The sequence below is a fragment of the Phasianus colchicus genome, chromosome 4, assembly GCF_987193195.1.
Source record: "Phasianus colchicus chromosome 4, bPhaCol1.hap1.1, whole genome shotgun sequence".
Taxonomy (NCBI): Eukaryota; Metazoa; Chordata; class Aves; order Galliformes; family Phasianidae; genus Phasianus; species Phasianus colchicus.
Genome location: NC_143439.1, coordinates 18,506,611 through 18,529,836, shown reverse-complemented (window position 1 = coordinate 18,529,836; position 23,226 = coordinate 18,506,611). Strand labels below are relative to the sequence as shown.

At 38.7% G+C, this 23,226-nt stretch overlaps 1 protein-coding gene across 3 annotated transcripts in view; it reads right to left on the bottom strand.

Moving 5' to 3' along the window:
- GRID2 (glutamate ionotropic receptor delta type subunit 2) overlaps nucleotides 1–23,226 on the bottom strand; it is a 690,114-nt gene that overhangs the window by 41,299 nt on the left and 625,589 nt on the right. For all 3 annotated transcript variants that reach the window (XM_090138802.1, XM_090138803.1, XM_090138804.1), the window contains one exon: nucleotides 18,023–18,189. In XM_090138802.1, the coding sequence (XP_089994928.1) occupies nucleotides 18,023–18,189 (167 nt within the window). The remainder of the gene's footprint in view (nucleotides 1–18,022; nucleotides 18,190–23,226) is intronic.

The following is a 23,226-nucleotide window of genomic DNA, read 5'->3' as shown; positions in this document are numbered from 1 at the left end:
AAATACAATGCGGAACATTTAAGGTGGTGGGTGACATTTTGTGTTCATCTCATCATGTCAGCATACCCCAGTTACTCTGAAATTTGTTTATGTAAATTAAATAGACAGACACAACATACTGTGGCAATGTGCAGTTTGATGAGAGAAAATTAAATTCCATACAACAGCGACACCCAGCACTGCTACGGATGCAGACCCCAGGAACATTTTTATTATAATCTCTGTTCCACAAGGCTTTGAAATGTGGCCATAAAAATTCACTTCATAATAAAACCTGGCACACAGCACAAGATCTTAGCCCAGAGAAGAGTTTTGATTTCTTTTCTTCTCTGTGTACAGACCACTTACAAAATGAAAAACAATAAATACATTTTCATTAGAGATGAATTAAGCATGGCAGTTTGGCCTGTCCTACACCTCTCAAATGCAAAAGAGAAAAAAGAAGGCTGTTCCCTGTTTAGAAATGTACCGCATTCATGGGTCACAATGGCAGCTGGGATGTAACTAATGAAATCTGGTGACTTTGCATAATGATTTAATTGCTTATCGTATTTTAACAAGTTCCACAGCAAAAAGGATAGCAATAATTAAAAACAGTTTACTTTTAAAAGCTCCTTATTATGTTTAATCTAAATATGTAATCAGAACCAACCTAAACCCATTGTAGACCATAAAGATTTGTACTCCCTGTTGTAGCAGAAGTGCTAATTCATGGCCTGAACCAGTGATCAAGCTTCTGGTGGGAAGGCAGGGCCAACCAAGGGGAGCTCTGTGCATGCAATGAAGCCTTTTCCAGATCTCATTTAAGGGTTGGCAGTGGAGGCAAGGGTATCTGTCCAGAGATCCCTGTGTACCTGAGGCCTTCTGAAGATAAGCAGCTTCTTTCCTTTATCTCCATGCCTCTGACTGTTGCACTGAGCAAATCCTTACTTGTTGTAGCCTAGGATCTTGCTCTACTGTCATTGTTGTGCTTTCCATTGCATTATACATGTGTCAGCTCATCCCATGAGGGTCATGCGAGTAACTCATCCCATATGGAGCTGACAAAGTGGGACAAGGGAAGGATGCTCCGAGACATTGCTGAGTGTTTACTGAAGAACCCCCCCCAAACCATCATGGTAATAGAAGCCTTGCTTTTCTTTTTACTTCCCAAAAGGAAATTCTTGCAGAATCCCACTCTATTTTTCTCCACAAAAGGGATGCTTGGCATGGTGGAACAGACTTGTGCCAAATAACAAGGCATCTGAAAGGAACTAGCAAACCAAAGAATGATGCTCTTTTCAAAATGATGTTCTCTGGGCAGGCTGCCATACACACAAGTTCTATTTTTAAGATGACCAACACCTGGATGTTGCTAACTGAAAATGAAATTTGGGCATATTAATACTGCATGATTCTATCACTAAAGAAATGCCTGTCAAAGGCAAGTATCAACTTCAAGTAAACTAAGCTGCTTTAGTAACAAACTGCACAGAAAACTTTGCTGCAGCAAACTAATCCTCTGGGTCCCAGTCAATGACTGAAGATAGGTCAAAAAAGACTTGCAAAATTCTGAATGATCCCTGCCCTTTATCCAGTCAGACCAGAAAATAGTGATCTAATGTATTCTTTTTTAAAAAGGATAGAAATTAGAAAAATCTTCAGCACATATGGAAAATTCTGAATTTTGAAAATTAAAGCACAACTATTTTTTTTTTACAAATGTGAAAGTGTGGGGCACCTAGTTCTTTCTACAGTTAATCATACATGGTGACAAAAGATTGGCAACTTTGAGTTTTAATTGAGGCAGAATGCATCTAGCCTGTGATACTGCTGCGCTAACAGTATTAGGAGGAACTGTGCAAAAAAATAATTGTTTTGTAGTAAGACTAGGTTGGTCAGTGTGTATTGCTCAGATTTTTGAAAAACAAAATATCAGCTGGGTGAACTTGATTGCTTATTATTGTCTTCCAACTTTGCCAATGGCTATTATATACGGGTATTCTTCCTATAATACATCCCTCTTACATTTTATTTCCTTGGCTCCCACCAACAGTTTCTAGAAAGAATGTGCTGTTACTCACTTAAATTGGACAATTCAACAATAGTGGAAGGAATAATGGAGAGGAACCACAATTCCTCAAAGTGATAATAACCTGCAGAGATATTTTACTCCTCGTTTTTTAACCAGAACCTGACATTTCTCATTATTTCAGAGTGCAGATTGCCTAATCCAGAAGTATATCTATCATAAGCAATGCAGGTACAGAACTGACATCACAATTACTTTTACTGGTACCAGCCAAAAATGAGCTATGTCTCAATGACCACAGATCAAATCTCCCCCACAGAGATAGCAGTATATCTGCACTGAAAACTTCTAAGTATTGAAATGAAAACATGCAGCTGTCAATCTGAAGAGAATGTTTAGAGAAGAGTCTGTCTTTGTCTCCACTTAATACTTTCCAATAGCCCATACTTGTCATAAAACAACAGTATTTATGCTATATTTTTATGCTATTTTACATGCTATAACATGTAAAAATCCATCACAAAACACAAAGAATTTATCTATCAAAAAGAAATAACAGTAGTTCCAGTGCAAAACGCTTGCAACAAAATACCAATCCATAGGAAATGCACCAGAGTTTGGCTTTTCCTGGAGTCTCAAAGCCCAGTTTTGCTAAAAGGTTCAGGACTCAGGTGAAGAGCATGGAAGCAATTTGTTTTTCATCTCACTGCTCTTACAAGAAAGCAGGCTCTTGGTGGCAATCACAAATACTACCTCTGACTAAGAAAAAAGAGACGTTCTACCTTCACTGAGTCTGTTCTAGTTTTTGAAATGAAGTGCTGTAAATCTCAATGGCACCATAGAAAAATACAAGATTTCTGTAATTGTCCTACTATAATAAATAATGAGAGACCAAATGTTGTATTATTATCATCAGCTACATCTCTGATGCAATCTGCATTTATTATTCTTCAGGTTTGTAAAGAATAAAGAAATGCAAGCTGGAGTTGATAATAATGGCATTTTCCTCTATACTACTATTCTCTTCACGCTGAACAAATGTGGGTGTGAAAAGAGTGAATGGAATCGAGCTGTCTACTAGAAAACTTGAATAACAAAATAAAGTTTTTCAACTTCAGTCGTAATACTCATATCAGGCCTTTTCCTACACGAATGCACTGATATCACTACATTGGTACTCAAACAGATGACTGAGATTTTCCTACTAAAGCTAGTTTCATATCAAAACACAACAACAAAACAAAAAAGAGCCACTCCAGGAGGCCTACATGGGACTGGCCATAATAATTACCATTAATTAAAAATTATGATTTTCACAAATACTGATATCAGTTTGCCATCCGTCTGAAGATGTCTTCCTAATTTATTAATCATTCAAACTCAGAATTCAAAGAGAATTTCTCTGAAACTTTCAGTAAAGGTTTCAGTAAAAACTGTTTACTGAGTTGAGAGTCAGAATTCAGAGCTGATGAAGAAGGACATTATAGAAGGAAGGACAGTATGCCTTACTGAGTAGAAATTCATTGTTTCTATGTGAATGAGGACAACAATGGTTTGGGTTTAATAGTGAACAAGAACTACCAGTGTGATGAAATTGTGAAAGAGAGAAATGCTTTGCCATAATGCACCAAATAAGGTATTTCTGACTCAAATTGAGGAAGGTACAGCTGCAATCTCATCTGATACGCTCTGCACAGCTGCTGTTGCTGACCTTTAATAAATGAACCAGTACTGATTTGAGATATAGGGATGAAGAAAGAGGAAGAGGAAAAAAACCCTTCTAAGGTGCATGGGAAAAAGGAGCAAAACTGAACATGGCTGAAGACAAAAACAGAGACAAGCACGTTGGGAAAGCCAGCATTAACAAAAGCATTCAGTAACACACTGGCTGTGAAGAAATCTGGTCTGGACTTACAAAGAGTGCCCTGGAAGCAACACAAGATAGGAACTGTTTCCCAACAGGAGGAGCATACTAGAACAAGAAAATTCCCACAGGAGAACACTCAAGGGCACAAAAAATCCTCCAGACTGGAATAAAGATGGAGCTTGACGAAGCTGCAAAAGGAACCAAATGGTGTGCTTGCTTATCACATAGCAGGATAATGGATTCGATGACCCAGCAGGTCCCTTTGATTCCTATGGTCATAGAACAGCAATAAAGTAAATTGTCTGTAGTTCTGTCACTTGGGTCTTCTGTTTTTATCAGACAAACAAAGATCTCAAACTGCAGATCTAAAACAAATCAACCAAGCTTACTTAAAACATAATTTTAAGTGAACATATAAATAGCTAAGCAATGCAAAGTTGTTTCAGAGTTCTACAGGAACAGAAGATAAAAGATAGATTCATGTGTTTGGATGGATAGATGGTTCAGGGATCATCCCTCATTTCTGTAAGGATTTTACACTCTTTATTCTGTGCTAATGCATGATACTGGTAAGCACTTGGTATGTTTCCAAAAGGGAATATCAGATTAACTCTCACTTAATCAACCCTCTAAATAGCTGCAATCTCAAACCTCTTTCTCCAGTGCCTAATGCTGATGATAGTCCTAGATAAACATCGTCAGCTTGGCTATGAAATTCAAGTATGTTACAGCAAAGTGCCTTCCAACACTGCTGAAAGTTTCAGCCTCCAATGTCAAACGAATCATTACATATCAATTTCCCTTTGGCTTTGTTTTCAAGTCCTCCGAAGCAAAAATTTTCTAAGGTTCTAAAATTGACTCCTGTCACCTTGCGTCCAACTGCCTCAGAAACAACCCCAAACACATAAGAACCACAAAAGAAAAATTCCCACTTCATTGTCATATTGAACATACAGTGTTCTTGCAATGAATCAGCATCGCGAGGCTTTAATCCTGTTTCAACTTCCACTAAATACCATAAATCAGAAAACTGTCAGCTCTAGCGTGACATGAAACCAGCTTCTATTCCCTTGAGACGCTGGTGAAATAAGTATGATGAGACCATTTTTTTTTTCCCCTCATAGGGGTTGATTACAAAAGAGTGAAGCATCAGGAAATGTAATTTCCAGCTGAAGCATTAGGAAAGCTTCAACTAAGCATCACAGAGAAACTAAAGTGCTAAAGACCCTAAGAACCTAATCTAGTACCTGATTTAGTGATTGGCAATCCTGCCCATGGCACTGGGGTTGAAACTAGATGATCTTTGAGGTTCCTTTCAACCCAAGACATTCTATGATTCTATGCTTAATGAGAGTCCATATTTTTTTAAACATGCCTCAGGCTCCTTCTTAAACTCTTTCCTTCTATAAAATGGACAAGCCATGTGCAGCATACGACTGCTGTAGCAACTTGAAGAATAACTTCACAACAACGAACCATTTATTCTATCAATCATTTTAAATATCATCCTGATTATTAAAGAACAAACCAATAATATTCAGTGGGAGCTAACGTGAAAGATACACAATACAAAGTCAAATGATCTACATCCCAAAATGCTTTTGACACCGGGCAGTATTAGTAACATATTTTCTGCATCTTTGAACTGCTACTCCTTCTTCTGGCCACCAGTTTTCCTACCCTCCTCTAAGCACACAAGTTGCAACCATCTGAAAATAATTGCCATGACAACTGATGCTGGTCCCAAGAGTATTAAAGACAATACCGGCAGCAAAATTCAATAAGCAGTGTAATGAAGCAGAATAGATCATGAGAAGTTTCTTGTGGGTTCATGGTATGGACAGTGAGCAATCTGGCGGATTCCTGGATGTTCCAGGGCTATGCAAGCTCTAGGTTGAAACATTCACATATGCTGCCGAAGGTGACCAGAGTGCCCTGAATAGGACAGAAAGATGCTTCAAAGGAGCAGAATATAAGCTTGGAGGAGAAAGGCATCAGGGTGATGACAGAGTGGTTTAAAAATGAAAACAGATTCACAGAGAGTGGGGCCAGAAAGGCCATTACAAAACCTTGTTCAGCATCCTGTGACACAAAGGGTTGAGTATGTCATACAGCTGTAGAAAAAGCTAGAGCAAGATTTTCAGAAAAGTAAAACAGGGCTAAGCAGCCTCCTCCCACACATTTTCAATTTTCTGAGCTTTCAGCTTACTGACCTTTTCATCTTTGCCACTAAATAACCATCCAAAGACAAAAAATCTAACATGAATCTTAAGTAAATGAACAGAAACAAACACACTTGTTTTTATTTATTCGTGTTCCAATAATTAAGGAAATGTCATAATCATAACCACAGGTTACAACACCACTGTGTGGTGACATTAAAAAGCTGATTTAGGTTTGGCTGGATGAATTAATTGATTCCTTACCTCATCTTAATTCAGACTTTCCTTGCTTTATCATTACTGATTCTGCAATTACTGTAGGCATTCTTTTCTATGTCTCCTTATCAAATAACAGGTTTTTGTCTTTCAACTTTAATGAAGATTTCAGTTTCAGGATTCCTGATGACATCTAAGTGTCTCACTAATACTAGTTAATTTAGCTAACTGCAGTCTTATTGTGAAACAGACTGGTAACACAGGAGAAATGACGAGTTGCAGTTATGTCTGACAGGGTTGTGAGCAATTGCCTGATAATCTCATCATTTTTTTTCCTAACTTTGAGTTAAAAATAGTATCATATTTCCTCCTTCAGCTATGTATTACTTTGTTATGTTAGAATTGAGTTCAAGAAATTAGTTGAAATTTCTTTGAAAGAAGGCCTCAAGTTAAGAACCTCCAGCCAGGAAAGAATTCTGTAGAAAAGTAAACATTTCTAAGAAAGCTTCTTACAACCCTGCTGTCAAAGCGCTATGGCTCAAGGCAAGAACCACTAGAGCCCCAAATGAAAGCAGTGCAGGCTGCTGAAAAGAGCAGCAGACAAATAAGGACATTTCTTGCCCAGGTGCAATGTTTCCATTAGGATTTGTAGTATAGGAAGAAGCTTGTGAAATCCAGAATCAGGTCTAAGGAGAAAATGACTTTTGTTCATAGGCAGCACGCTGGGTATATTGTTGTATCCAGGACCAATAAATCAAGTTTTACCCATAAGCACCACAAACTGAACTTTAAGAAGGCATCTCCAGGTAGGAATAAACTACTCTGTTTATTCAGGTCAATAAATCAATTAAGACCTGCAGCATTTCTCCTGCTGAATAAAGATACCATGCTATTTACACACCATCGCTATTAAGATTCAGCCAAGATAGTTCTAGCTGCAGAGGATCTGCCACGTGTATACTTGTGATCTAAAGGGCTGTAAGATTTAAGGATTTTAGCAAAGAGCTTATAATTGCCTAGCCCAGATGAAGGGCTAGCATCTCTACTATTGGCAAATGATGCTAGTATGCATGGAAGTGCCTGTGGGGATCAGGAAGCATCTCTGAGCAAGCATCCCTAAGTTCAAGCAAACACATCTTCAAATCTGAACCTAAAATGCAGAACTGCTGGAAAAATCTTGGTCTGCAGTAGGCTGAAAATAGAACAGCATGGTCTGCTCCCAGTCCTGCCAGCCTGGAATAAAAGTCTTCTTGTGAGAGCCTATTCCCCAGGCTTTATTTCAAACACAAGCCAAAAGATGATGGCAGTTCAGCCCAATGAACCGCCCAATGAACAAAGACAAAGGGCCCATGCCATTTCCTCCTAGAAACTGGAAAAAAAAAAAATAAAATCCTTTCTCCTTCACTGCAAACCAATCCCAAATGCCAACAGTTTGCCAGTTTTGAGGGACCCTGCAGACAAAAAAGTGCCTTTGCCCAACTCCAACAGCCTGCATAAAGGGGTCAGCGTTAACTGAAACTGCAGTTAGAAAGCACTTGGGGCAGAAGAAAAGGAAAAAGGCAATGGACAATTTGAAACCAAGCTGGCAGGAGGGAGATTAAATGCTGTGCTGGCTTCTCAGCTGTAGGTGGATCCCTTCATCCCTGTTACTGTGGTGCTCAGATATGCTGCTCCTTGAAGCCTCATATATTTAACTGGGAGCATGATCGCCACTTAAAAAAAAAAAAAAAAAAGTGTAGATATTTCTAATGTAAGAGGGATATAAAGAATGACAGAAAGTTTCATTTCCTCTGAAATATAACAATGCTTCATTTCCAATTGCTTTTCTTCTGTGGATTTTACTCTATTCTACAGATTTGTATATGGTGGAAGGATGGAGGGGAATCGGATGCTGTGAGTGAACCCTGATGGCTTTTTGAACACCCTGACTGCTGCACGGTATGTAAGCCTATAACTTTGCACAGTACTTCACAGGCAAAAGGGAGGAAGAAAGTAAATTCCATGTTTCACAGGAATGCTAATCTTGAGTCTTACATCTAAATTATGCCAAAGAAATATTTATAGGATTAAATTCTCCCATCACGTAAAGCAGTACAAATCTGTTGTAATTCCATGATCTGAAGATCCTTTGCTAATTAAGTCACCCAAACCCAAGGAAACTAGTACAGCCAAACAATACAGGAAGTCAGAGGGCAAGCTTCTCATCCAGTTCAAGGCTCAGCTCCACATGCTACCTCCTCCTCTCATGCAAAGCCAAGAAAATTCAGGCCTGGGTCAGGAACTTCTAATCCCTGCTCACAAAGCTGCAAATCCCTCTTAAGTATTCTGCTACTTTTCTCTGCAAATATTACTGTAACAGAATTCTTGCTTTTTTTCTTCTTTTTTTTTTTTTTTTTTTAAATCAGTTTATCTGTCCCCTGGGCTTTCTGTAAGAATCAGATCTCTTTAGAGACAGATGATCTTCCTGAGCATATTTAGGAGCTCCACCGACAGTACTACAGCCGGTGAAGTTATTTCTCCTTTTATGTTTGAAACCTCTCTGCCCTGTTGAGAGTACCTGTAATATCTACAACAGTAAGGCAATGCAGGGGCAGTTCTTCCTCACTGCTTTGGAAGTCTGCTTTTTATCCTCTTCTTTCAGTTGTGGACAATAGTGGTAAATATAATGCAAAAAAATATATTTTTTAATTACAATAAGCACAAAAGGATAACAACCTCTCCAGACGACTGTGCTTCCTCCAAGTTCCTAAACAGAAAGGGGCTTTAGATTCAACTATCAAAGTCCCTGCATGCGTTAAGCACATGCAAGGGAGAGATGTGCTCACGTGCCGTAATAAATTACTACCACTTGGACTTGAAGTTAATCAGGAGCGTAAGCACCCTCTTGGGCTAGGGCAGAGCCCCTCATTATACTGTGCCAGGACTGTAATGGACTGATTATTAAAATCCTTCTGTTGAGAGTGATCATTAGAGGAATACAATACAGCATTTGATTAACAGGAAGTCAAAGTAAGACATACTTTACTGACTCACTACCAGGCAGCAGAAAAGAGCCATTTCCAATTCCTTGAATATCAACTTTAAAAAATTAGATATTTCCTGATTAATTTTGTTGTGTGGAATTATAAAACCTGCCTTGCACTCTTCTCTCTCTCTCTCTCTCTTTTTTTTTTTTTTTGGCTGGTCATTTAAAGCTCCTATTTAGTCTAATTTTATTCCATTTAATCTGTTGTTTTATTGAGCAATTTCATTGTTCTGGTTCTGCATTAGACTTTTCCCTTACTCAGGAACTGCAGACTGTAATAACAGCAATCAAGGCAGTTCATTCTGACAAATGTGTCAGAAAATGACTGCTGTGACTTCGAAATATTGAAAGTGACTGATAACATAATGTATGAAGCAGAATAAATGCATACAAATGGAAAGTTTTAGCTGAACTAAGTATGAACTAAATACAGTGTCAGAGCCCTGCACTAAAAGCTCTACATGCAGGTGGATACAGTGGCAAATTGCTAAATACACTCTGCAAAGTGTTTTATGAATAAAGTGGCAAGCACAGTTTTTCCTTGGCCATATCATCGTTATTTTCTATTTGCACTTAGCTATAAAGTAGAATGAAGTCACGTTTAAGTACAAAATGTGGCTCTGAAAAACACTTGGCTTTTATAAAAGTTATCAGATCTATGACAGCTAAAATCAAGTCCATGATTTATTTTGGGCTAACCTTGCCCACGTCAATAACCACAGTCCTCACCACTGCCAAGTCTTCTCTGAATGTGTATGGAGCTCCTTCAAACCTCATCCCCAGGACATTTTTTTCTTCGGGGCTACCAAAAACAAAGTCTTCCCAACAGCAGCTTCACCTTCCTTTGTGCACAGTACCAAGTAATAAGGAAAGTTCCCTTTATTCACCCCCATAATGTGTGAGTGGCTGCTCTTCCTTGGCCGTACACACCAGAAATAAAATTTCCAGCTTAGGTATGCATAAATCCTCAAATTGTCACAGCATTAAGTTCATTATTTACCAGAGTACATTTCAGCTTTGAAAACAGGCTTTATTTTCAGGCAAAAAAACTTTCATTTTTATCTGGAAAACAGGGCCAGCTGAAAACTAGCTTTATGGTCCAGCTAAAGGGCAATTATCATTGAGACTAATGAAATGGGTTAGGAAGATCTATTTTTCTTTACCATTTTGCTTCTCTTACTCATTTTATCTGAAATTGGCTGACCAGTGCTATACGCAACTTAGGTCAAGAAGTAACAACCTTTGGCAGGCAGTGCTGCCATAGAACTGGGAGAGCTAAGCCTTTATTTGTGGCTCTGTAAACCAGACTGCTGCTCAGCTGGAGCCCTCCTATATGCTGGAGAAGCTTTGCACTCACCTTCCACCTTCCTGGCACCTGCAGACAAGCCAGGATTGTATCGGATCCAGCTGTATTGGAGGGAGCAGTCCCCTCGAGGCCGATGGACGTGAGTACACAAGAAAGTGGCCACAAAAACTGAGAAGTGCTCCAGTAAAGTGCGTGTTAACCACATGCATCATCTCTTCATTAGAGATTCATAAAATGGAAAGGTCTCAGAGAGAAGCCACTTGCTGAGACATCTTTTAGCTTTACTGTCATCAGATTTATAACTAAGCTGCTTCAAATTCTGCCGCCATGCACTCATTCTATAAAATTTTAAAACACATGAGCAACTTAGCTTACAATAAATGTTACTTGCATATAGTTAGATGAGCAATGCTTCTGCCACTGACTGTCAGCATGCACCTCTTTGGGCAATATCTGGTCATTTTGCAAACCGAGCTTGAGGTGCTTAAGGCTAGAAAGTTTTTTTAAGAAATAGCTTGCAAAGTGATATCTACTGGCAATTTTAACACATTTTAATAATGTTTTCATTGGAATAGTTCAGGGATAGTAATGAGGGATTTATAAACACCTTACCTGGTTAGCCTTTCTAAAACTTCGAAAGCAGTGCCCTTTCTGAAAGCAAACAGTAGCAAGGTAAGTACTTTTTTTTTTTTTTTTAAAAAAAAAAAACAGCACCTTGTTTATAATGAGCAGCAACTCCTTCACATACATCAGATACAGGAGTGCCACCCCACAAAAAAGCAAATGAGTAGTTCTCTAATTTTCATAGCTCAATGCTAAATGAATGCAGGAGAGTCTAATCCTTATGTCTTTCTTCCTCAAGCTACTGAGTGCTGCTACTTCTGCATCCTTTAACTTACCCTCATCAATTAATATTACAGTATATTTTAAAAGCCCACTAATCTGCTGGCTGCTGTTACATATTTTCATTAATACATTTTCCATTATGCGCATGCTATAAATTTCAGACTTGCTGCAGAATCTTTTTAACTCATCCCATCAGTTAGCATTACAGCATATTAAAAAGTTGCTAAAGTGCGTGTTTCTGTCTCTCTCAGTTTCTAATAATGAATTTATCGTGGACATGAAACCTTCAAGGCATGGAGGCCAATTGCAGTTAATTTTAGAGGAAGTGGGTCAGGAACAAGGAAGGTGGACGTATTTTGAGGCCTAGCATCTGATGTAATTTCTAGTTTCACTCCTACAAGCCTCGTGTACAGTTACAAAATTAGGATGGAATGTGTTATTTTTTATGACTGTTAAATATGTATTACATTGATGTGTTACTAGAGGGGTTATTTACATCCTGCTTATCATCAGAACTATCCTGTTACTATGTCCGACCTTGAATTTAACTCTTTCCTTAACAGTGACAATATATGAGTTAATTAATATTGGATTCTCATGTCAAATTGCTCTGACATCTGGAACAAACTTTCATTTTTTCCTCCATTGTAACTTCAGTTACATGAACTTGTCTACATGAACTTATTCTAGACCATGAACGTGATCTAAGATCTGGCTCAAAGAACTAAATATTTCCATTCAAATACAGAGTTTGCTTCAACTCCAATAATTCTCCCAGTTTTTTACAAGAATAAAAGTGGAGAGAGGGCTTTTACTAGCTTCTCTACTGTAGTTTTCAAAGTCCAGCACAGGACAGCATTACATTCTAAGCAAATAATGCAGACAAAGCAAACCTGAGCTTTTACTCAGCCATCTACTATTCTTCAGATGATCTTTGTATTTAACTATGGAAAATCCACTTAGATCATTCTGGCCAGCCTTCTGGAAGGTTAGGAGGGTTAATTTCCCCCTGTCTGGCAAAAGGATAAATGAGAAAGTAAGAGACATTCACTTGGATTTTCATTGAAAATATAAATGGGGGAGCAGTTTCCTTAAAGAAAGGAGTACATAGTCCCAAGGTCTCAAAAAAAGAAATGAAGGTACTTGGGAAGGAAGCAATTTTCCCTGCACTGCAGTCTTTGGACATCAGTGACCTCCAAGACACAGAATGAAAACCTGAACAGGGAAAATTAATAGCAAGGAGGCAGGATGAACACATATTTATGACTCAGGGCAGGAACTTTCTAAACCTCAGAGTTTTGCTGATGAGATAGAAAAGGACAAGAAAAAAAAAATCCATACTATTTTATTTAAAGCAAATCCCTAATGATTTGTGAAAGGGAAGTCAAACCGTGCACAGTGGCTCTCCTCCTTGTCCCCAAAGTTTTGGACACCTGAAAATGCAACAGCTTGCTGCTAGCAAAGTGTCTTAGAGCTTGTTGTGGGGAAATTGTTATAAATCTCCATTTCTTTTTCCCCTGGACAGAAAGAAATGTCTGATTTCTTTAGCTGAAACACGAATTCTTTGTGACTCTTTGTGATTTATGCCAAATTAAATCTGCAGGTTCTGCAGAAGCTACGGGGTGGCTGTGCTTGTCATGCAATGTGCCATTGCATACCCCACCCCTAATAAATTAATATCAGGACGTGTGTGACTGCTGCTCCTCCTTTGGGCACAAAGACAACTTAAGGTGTCTGGGAACTCAGCCAGGGTCAACGTTGGTTGGGGAAACAGCTGACCAACAATGAGCTGAGTGCCACATTACTGGCTCTGTGGGCAATTTTGCTTTCTCCCTCCAGCCCCTCCTATTGTCACTTCTTCCTTTTAAATAAAAGTGAAGACATTGAGGCAGAACACACACGGATGCTCTAGGAATATAAGAAATGTAGCTCAACTCTGGCTTAGTTTTACAGTGGTACTGGGTCTTGACAGCTGTGAGTTACTTAAGTGAGAGGCTGGCTTCCTACGAGTGTGAAATTAGTGTTCCCTCTTCTCATAATATGCTTGCCAGGACAGCAGAACAAGAGCATTCTCCAGCAGAGGAAGGGGAACAGGAACAGGATCTGATTGCTTCCCCATCGCCTCCTCCTCAACCCCTCCAAAAGCCAGCCCCCAGCACCACGCCTGAACTATTGCAGCTGCACTGCAGGCAGCATGGGACATGCTGTGAACTGCTCTGAAAGATCTTGCAATTATATTTATGCCTCCCAGGGGTCAGTGGAATTTTTAGAGCTTTGGACTGAAAAGACTTAACCGGTGTCAAATTTAGTGTCAGCACACTGTTCCTCACAAACCAAATGACACATCCTCTTCAAAGTCTCCTAAAGAATTTGACAGTTCGTATTATTAAAGCCCCTGTCATTACTTTGTAAGAAAAATAGAGACAGAGAAAGCTGACATGCTGCATGAAAGCTGCTGGTGTTCAGAAGGTGAAGCCTTAGTGACAAAGACAAGGGGACAACAGTCTACTCACAGACATCAACTGGCTGCCTAACAGTATGGCCAGGTGCAGTTGTTAAGATTTCTGACACATGAATGAAGTCATCAGAATGCTCAAGTCCCTCACTCAGATGTTACCTACAGCATTTTCTACAGTACTAGTGCTACAGCCACACACTGTTCTTTGGTTGAACTTGAAGAATCTGTTTTCAGAGGCAGGTAGAAGGGTCACAGCAACTGCATGGGACCCCGGAGGGCCATCTCCCCATCCCAAGATATTAAAAAGGCAGCTTCACTCTGCAGTCAGACTGCTTGCTGTGACTCACATTGTAGTTATGGCCTAGAAGAGACCTTCTGCACACGGAAAAGAAAGGTCTGAAAGATCAGTTTCCTTGCAGTGCTTTCAGGCAGCCACCTTTTTGTTATACTAAGCCATACCCACAAAAAGGCTTTTTGAAAGTATACTCATACTGCATCTTGAATGACATAACTCTACTCATAGGAAATGGTTAGTTCTCCCCTAAAATGTTAGATTTCGTTCAGGATAGAGGGAATACCCCTGTACAGATTTTCATCAAGCTTGCATTTGTAGTTAAAATTCTGTGTTTAAGTTCCATTAATTCAAATATGTGGCAGCACTCCCTCTCTCTGAAGGTTAGAGGCTTTACACCTGTAAAATTACAAACACAAGCATACTGTCATCACCATGCTCCAGGCACTGCAGCCTCTATGCTTGCATCTGTCAGTCCCCCAGAGAATGACATAGCAGACATCCCAAACATATCATATGTTTGGAAATCCCAAACGTCTAAGCCTTACCACAGTACTATCATGACAGCAACTCATGCCCTGCAGCCTGTGAGAGAAGGGGAGAGTATTAACACATCTCTATCTCTTTTCCTGTTTCTCCAGGAATGGCCTGAATGTTCAAAAAAGGTATTTAAAAGCCTTAAACTCATGCTCATGCTTCCTGCTTTGAGATCAAAATCTCCTGTAATCTTGCTAGACCATCTACAGCTACACCCTAGGGATTTAACTGTATGCAGCTTATGGGTTCATATGAAATTTCATAAAAGAGAAGCCCTGCATTTTCACATAAATATATTTATTTGGGGAAGGATTGAGAAATGCCAATATATTTCAAACCAGTTCCCTACTGCATTAAAGAATGTGAAATATTCATGTGAACATTTGCTAATCCCACCTAGTGAAATCTATTTCCCTTTCTATTTAGCATGCAGTCTGCATCCGCTGGAGGTTGTTCAGCCTTTTCATTAGGAAGAAAAGCAAGGATGATTTGTGAAAACCACATGGAAGTAATCATAAGGAACAGTAATGAAGAGGTTTCAGAAAACAACTACCCTTGTAAGCTACCTTGTAAGCATGCTTTCTCTTCCCTGTGTTTGTTTCTCATATAGTGTTTCACAGATTCAAACTGTAAATTTATATTTATGGACATAATTAGAAATGCAATATAATAAGCTCTTATAATACAGAAATAAAAATATAAAGGCAGCACAGACATTTGCAGGGCATACATCTCAGGCTCTCTAAATTCTCCAGTAGGCAGTTTAACTCCAAGCAAATTCCAATTTCTCTGTTCAGCCATTGGTCTTGATAATGCAATGAGTTATTTTCTCAGCAGTGTTGAGTTTTGCATATCTATCCAGGCCCTCTGGTGGCCAGAAATCTCACAAGTTATCCCTTTCTTCAACCACCTGAACTCTCATAACTATTGCAGGAATCCGAAAATGAGGAAGTCAGAGCATCTATGATCCCCAATTCCACCAGGGAAAATCATCCAACCTTGGGAATTCATTTCAGTCCCCTTATATCATATATTTCATAAGAATTAAATGGAAATAGCATTTACTTTCCATTGAGAGATGGTAACATTTAAATATTGCTTCAAAGATCCCTGGATAAAAAGAGTTATATATGTGCAAATTTTTATGCTTCTTTCTGCTTTCCAACATCTTCAAAATATAATACAGTGAAATTTTGTTATGAAATAAAATTATACTTGGAAATGTCATGCCTGCACAGACTAATGATCCAGAAGTTCCTAAAGGCATCAGAAGCTGTAAGCCAGTCTGTCCAGGTGTTGAGTACTGCAGTGCAGATCATCTTTTACCAGAATCAGAAAATGACCATTTCCCCAGTGTACTGAGACCTACAGTCACTGCAGAAATGATGTCAGAAATCGTTCCTAAGGGACAGTTTGGTTATATCCACCTTGACTAGCAGAGCAATGGTGAGGAGGACAAGGAAAGCTCAGCTGTCTGGGTATGAGCCAAGCCATGCTACTTGGCAAATTCACTGTATTTATCAGTAAATCAGAAAATTAAATGGGTCCTTTGAAGAATATGACTAAATACCTTGACTAGCACCTGAGAACTCTAGCAGCTGGAAGACTACAGGCATAAATTTAGCTACTTTGTTTTGCCTGGAAAACCTGAATACAACAGACATTTAATAGACTCAGCCTGGTCACGGTCAGAATATTAAAGTATTCAGTAGATAATTGCCTTTAATGCTAATTAGAATACATAAAGCAAATACATATGTCTTTGAATTAAACTTATCATTGATCCAGTGATCTGTTGTATTATATGACTTCCTACGTCAGCAAAAAAAAATAAAAATCAGCCAAATCACTCCCAAAACAGAACAGGACTTAAAGAATTTAAGCTTCCCCTGTTCATGCAGTGTGTGTGAGCAGACTGATTTCTCCGAATCTTCATACTGTTACACACTGATTACCTTTTCCTGTTCTATGGAAGGCAGACTGAAGGCAAAGGCAAGAGCCTGAATGAATCTCATCAGTATGACACAAGGGTTCAACCATACTAATTCCATCACAGCAACTGTAAAATTTTGTTACATGCATTTAATACAATAGAAACTGGGTTAAAAGAATAGGTCCAGAATGAAAAACAATCATGAGATTAGTCCACAACTTCTCCTCATAGTGAGAGCACAGAAATTACTTTACTAAAAAAAGTCTGGTCATTTTCTATATTTCACATATCTCCTAATAGTGCATCCAGTTCTGGAGCCACCAACACAAGGACACGGAAGCTGGGGGAGCAAGTCCAGAGGGCCACAAAGGCAATCAAAAAGCTGGAACACCTCCCCTATGAGGACAGGCTGAGAGAGTTGAGGCTCTTTAACTATGAAGAAGAGAAGGTTCCAGGGGTCCTTATGAAGATCTTCCGGTGCCTGAAGGGGGCCTACAGGCAAGCTGGGGAGGGACTTTTTAGAAGGCCAGGTAGAGACAGGATGAGAAAGTATTTTAAACTGAAAGAGGATAGATTTAGACTAGAAATCAGAAAATTCTTTACTGTGAGGGTGGTGACACACTAGAACAGGTTTCCCAATGAGGTTGTGGATGCCTCCTCCCTGGAAGCAGTCAGGTCCAGGCTGGATGGAGCTTTGAGCAACCAGGTCTATGGGACATGTCCCTGCCTATAGTAGGGGGGTTGGAAATAGATTATCTTTAAGGTCTTTTCCAACCCAAACCATTCTGTGATTTAGGAAGCAATAGTGGAATGAAGCATGAACATTGCAAAGGCACAATACATACAATTAATTTAGTATTTTGGAATCTAGTAGCAACACAATATGTATAGAGATCTCTTTTTTTGTAGCCCAAGACACTCATTAGTATTGAGGTCAGCATCTAAGCTTCTGGGTTCTAATGCAGGTCTTTCCACTGAAATATCAGATACATCTGTTCATCCCTTTTAGTTTTCTCATTAGCACCCAAGTTTACCTTAATCTCCTTAAGAAAAGGCTTTTGTAATAGGAAGAGCTGAATTATTGTTCATCTAAAACAAATGCATCAACTTTTTTCTCATTTTCCAGCTGATGAAGTTTAGCCTATCTCATTAATGTTTACCAAGACAAACAAGAACAACCCAAATAAAAGCAACATGAAATATATTTACAGAAGTTTATAGGAAAGTGAACTATCCTGTATCTCTGAAAAAGTGAATGTCTATGCAGCGAAGACAAAATCCTTTCCTGTCATAGAAAATGAAATTAAAAGATAGGTCAGTAGATCAGAAAGACTTTCTCTTCGGACCTGTTTCTCCTCTAAGCCCTTACCTTTGAGAGAAGACATCTCGGTAGGGGCTGCCATGCTGCAGTGCAATTCCATATCCTCTGTCTGCAACAGTGTTCCCAACCGTGTAAAAAGAGCAGTCTCCATCATTGATAGCCACATATTCCAGCACTGCTGCATCCCATACAAAGGCATAGTTCCCATGTTTCACCTGCAATAAACAGAGCAAGATCTTAGATGATGAGCTGTCAAGTCCAAAGGGAGGCCACTGAACTGTAAAACAGTGGCAGCTTCGGAACAGTCTGCCCTTTAAAGAGACTGATGTTTGAGTGCCCAACAGTTGTCAAAACAAAAAATGCACCATGACTGGTACCATGTGGTGCTTTGATTGAGCAGCTCAGCAAAAATGGAAGAAATGTGATTAGAGAGCAACACACTATCAATGAAATAATACCATGCAGGAAACTTTTACTTTCTCTGCTCAATGAACAATAGGAAACATCAGGCTTCCTACATCAGTGTCACATTCCACCCCAAATCTTACACCAAGTTTTTCCTTTGAACCACTAAAACAATCACTTAGAGGGAAGACACATATTTGCACTGGGCAAAGTATGGGAGGGTACGTGTGGGCATCCAGATGGAAAAACACAGTTCAGGACGGCACACATTTCAGTCATGTTTCAAGATGCTGTAGATGGCATGAGCACTCATTTGTCTTTTGGACTGTGTGCATGATTGTGGGCAAGATAACATCAACTAAGTTTTTTTTTTTTCCTGTTTTCATTTTCCCCTCACAGCTAGAGCCAACACAAAGGATTTTACATACCTTCAAACAATTTTGTACAGCAAGAACATTTAAGCCATTCTGTTTAAGATAAATCCCAAACAACTCCTTATCTCTCTAAGCTTTTGAAATAATATTTTAATAACCACTACATTTGAGACAAATCTTTTTTTTAAACTAATATACAGAACGTATACAAAATTTTAGAATGTATTCAGAAAAAAGCTTTCAAGAACAGACGTGCTGTCTAAACAAACCGTTCCCTATTTCAATGAATTTTCACTTTCCAGTCAAAACAGTTCTCTTCTAGAAAGCCCACCCTTCTATATGCTGTTCCAGACCGTTTACCAGTTTCCTGCTTTGCTGGTCTCTACATTAGAGCTGAAGAATTACTTTGCTTTCCTCCTGCACGTCTGCTTGGCTTCACTCAGTGTTTTCCCCATGCCATATTAGCCAGCTATACTGTAAAACTAGGCTGAACCTGTTGACTCAGTACATCGAATGGGAAGAAATAAGTGACAGCTAAGTGAAAAGTAAACAAAACACAAGGAGGCCATCTGGGGCCAAGCAATCCAAAGAGAATTCAAAACCAAGTCAGCATATCAAGATAAGCAATGTCAGTACATCATTTAGATTAGGCCTTAACAGTGTAGATTATGTTTTTAAAGACTGTTTACACATAAAAGTTACTGAAGCAAGCCAAACTAGCTGCTTGCTCACAAGATGTAGTGCACAAGAAACTACTGCATTTGGGACACATTCTTTTTCATGCATAATCAATCTGAATTAGACACTGCAGGCCTGGAAAGGGAATACTTCCTATTTGCATTTGTAGACATGGTAGTGGGGGTACACATGTAAATACCGGAGCAGAAAGGGAGCTGTATTATCTGTGGGCTCTGGATGATTGGCAGGATGTTAAGAATTATTTTCAAAATACATACACACACATGAATGCAGGACAGAACACTTTATTTGCATGCTCTGAAAATGGTCAAAAATGCTTTTTTGTCTCTCACTGGAGGTTTAAGTCTAAGCCTATCTAAATAGCCAGGGAATAAAGTAAACAAATGAACTCACTTAACAATACAACTTGCATTCTTATCCTTGAGGCACCACAATTTACAAAGCATCTACTAGCTCAATTCTGTGCCAATGTATTTACTCTGTACTTATTCTTCCTAAAGACACTACTTAGCTAAGAAATAGAGTGACTGAGAAAAAAAGTGCTTTGGGGGAGCATTACAAAGGATAATTACTTGTCCTGAAAGGCCAAAGAATCATGGTGTGCAGGCAGCAAGAGAGGAGAGGAGGAGGCAAAAGCAGAGAGGATCAAAATGGTGTAAATAGATCCCGACAAGGATCAGATGAACTTTCCAACAAAAAACAGCACACACAAAAAAGAAAGAAATAAAAGCGGGCGTTCAAGTAGACAAGTGATTTTACATAAAGGAAATAACCTTTGGGGCTCTTTTTTGAAGGCTGTGTTAGATCATGCTTTGGTCCTACCTCACCCTTTTAACACCCTGTGGCAGTGAATTCACATAAGTGGTTGTAAAGAAACTTATCAGCTGCTCAGGTGGTCAGGAAGAATTCTCTTGATTTGGATGCTTTTCTGTAAAACAACTCACAGTGAGAATATATAAAAGTGGTAAAAGCACTTACTGTCAATAACATCTGTGATGAAGTGATATATATATAATATCCTTAGAGCGGATCTAATAATATACTGTTCAGGGTCCCGCAAAGACATTATTTCTCACTGATAAGATCACAGTGAGTCTTGGTTAATACGCAGGAGGCAGGAAAGGGAGATTGAAGGGCCAGATGGCATCATCCCAATCATCAGCCCTCAACACACGATTGCTTCATGCAATAAAATACACTCCTTTTAGAATTTTTGCCCTATTCGTTTACAAATCTACAAAATACAAACCCAGGGAATAAATTTAAGTTGAAATTGTGCTTACAATTGCTCTCTTTATGGAACTGTCCCTCAGGCTAACAGATTTTATTGCTATTCCATACATTTAGTTTTACTTTTTTTTTTTTTTTTTTTTTAAATAATGTTCTTCGGTCATTGAGTTCTTTTTCCTTGTGTAATTTTAAATACTCAATTTTGGGGCTGACAATTTTCAATTATCAATCAGCTTTTCTGTTACTTAGTTCGGCAGAATGATACTAATAGAGCTTTCTTTCATCTTCTCTTGCAAATCTATTATTTCAGTCCTCCCATTACCAGTAACACTACTTTTGAACTCTCTCCAAATCATATTTTTTTGTACGAGAATAAAATCTTGTCTTGCTAAGAATCAGAATGATCTATCAGCTCAGGAGGAATTTAATTCCATTTTTAGCACATGTGAGATTCACAGATCAACTATCTGTCCATGGACATTTCACACAGATTCAGACTTCTTTTAGTGTAAGATTATAGAATAATAGAATATTTGGAAGTGGAAAGAACCCAGAAAGGCCACTGACTATGAATCCTGGCTTCACATAGGACTGCTCAAAATTCAAACCGAAGATCTAAGAATAAAGTTTTGCTGGAGTAAAGCACATCTTGATAGTTTTCAGATTTGCACTTATAGAGAATGGGTAGTTATAGATGGAAAAAAGCCACAATGTTTAAGGAGAAAGGAAAAGGGAATTTCAGAACAAAAAGCCAATTATATTGACTTTTATGTACTTCCCTCCTGATTTTTATGAAAAGCACTTATTTTTTTATTTTTTATTTTTAGCTTTGCAATAACTGTGCTCCACTTTGTGCCTCAAAATGAATAGCTAAAATTCCAGCTCTGCATAATGAAAAAAATAAATAAATAAGTCAGCCAATTATGGGGGCTAGACAAAAGAAGAATTTTTTTTGTAACTGGTGGAGATCTCCATCCCCTGTTCTTCATTTCCACACCATTACATTGTCATTTTGAATTAAGATAAAAACATTTTAGAATGGGGGCAAATCTGAATGCAGCTCATACATGATCATCAGTGCAGAATGGTCATGGAGGCATTTGTGTATGGGCAACATATTCCCATTCAATAGCAGCCAAAGCCCTGCAGCCCACTAGAAAACCAACATTGCCCTTCCCATTGCAATCTGCCTGTCCCCATGACAGGGGCTCAAAAGATTTTGGAATATCTGTTGACTATTGCAACAAAAACAGAAAGAGGAAAATTGTTCATAAATGTATTTTGAACTCATGCACTGTGCTGGTCATTAAGTGAAGCTTGGAGGGCTGGATGGTACCAGGCAAAATGCTTGACTTCTCTTCTAGCTTTGTGAACATTTTCAAGGGAGTTACTGTAGAGAGAGCTGTTACAAAGAATAGGGGCCATCAGCACTTAGATGGCAGAATTATTTATCTAAGACTATTCAATTTCTATATTCCATCACTCCACATTTACCAGGTCCTTATTTGCTGAAGCCCTGTCTACACACACACACATATATAGCAGAAATGTATCTTTGATGATTCCACCAAGAACCAGTTGAGTTATACAAGGAAAGCATTTAAAGCCATTATGCTGTTTCATACCCACATGCCAACACTGATGTTGATATTATTTCCTCTCACAGCTAACCCTTTCATGTAGAGTAGGCTGAATAACATATTTGTTTACTACCCCAGCACTGTAAATTCCAGGAAAAATATTTTTATTAAACAGCAACCAATGACTGCAATTTTTCAGACCTAAATCTTCAGTAATCTCTTCTATATTTTAAAATCCTCTTTATATTAAATAAGATAAAAGAAATTCTCACAAAGTTAACAAATATAAAAGAAAGACAGACAAATAGAATTGGCACTTATTTTTCATATAGATCTCTTTTTAAATATTTCATTATACTTAAAGTGTTACTTTCTATGAAAAGAAAAAAATTGAAGCCTGAGAAATCTTAAGATTCAACTTATTAAAAGTGTATTATGTGAAAGCGATAGGACAAGGCTGATTGGGCCCATTTTCTGAGTACCCTGTTCTTACAAAGCAGTGATGCTTCTCCCATTCTAAGGCAGGCGCCATCTTTCCTCTCTGTGCACCATTCTCTGCCTACAAAGTTGTCAGGTGCCCTTCAGCCAAGAACGCATGAACAGTAGCAGACTTTTCACCTGCATAGCAGCAGCTCCAGCTCTGACCTAATAACAATCAATGACACTGAGTCATCACCCATTCCATGAGCAGCGCTCTGTGTTCTCTTCTGTTGACCACTCCACTATACAGGGGAACTACAACACCAGATGCTGCTCATCCTGTGCCTAGCAATGTGGACTTGAGACTCCAGCATATATAAATAATAATTTTTCTGACAATTTTTACATGTTCCTTTTTTATGTAAGTAGTAGCTGCAGAGGGCTGTGCTTCACTCTACAAAGCATCCTTGTGAAGGCTCTTATTAGATGAGGAGCAAAGAAAAAGGAACAAAAGGAAAAGAACATTTGCAAATATATGAGTGAG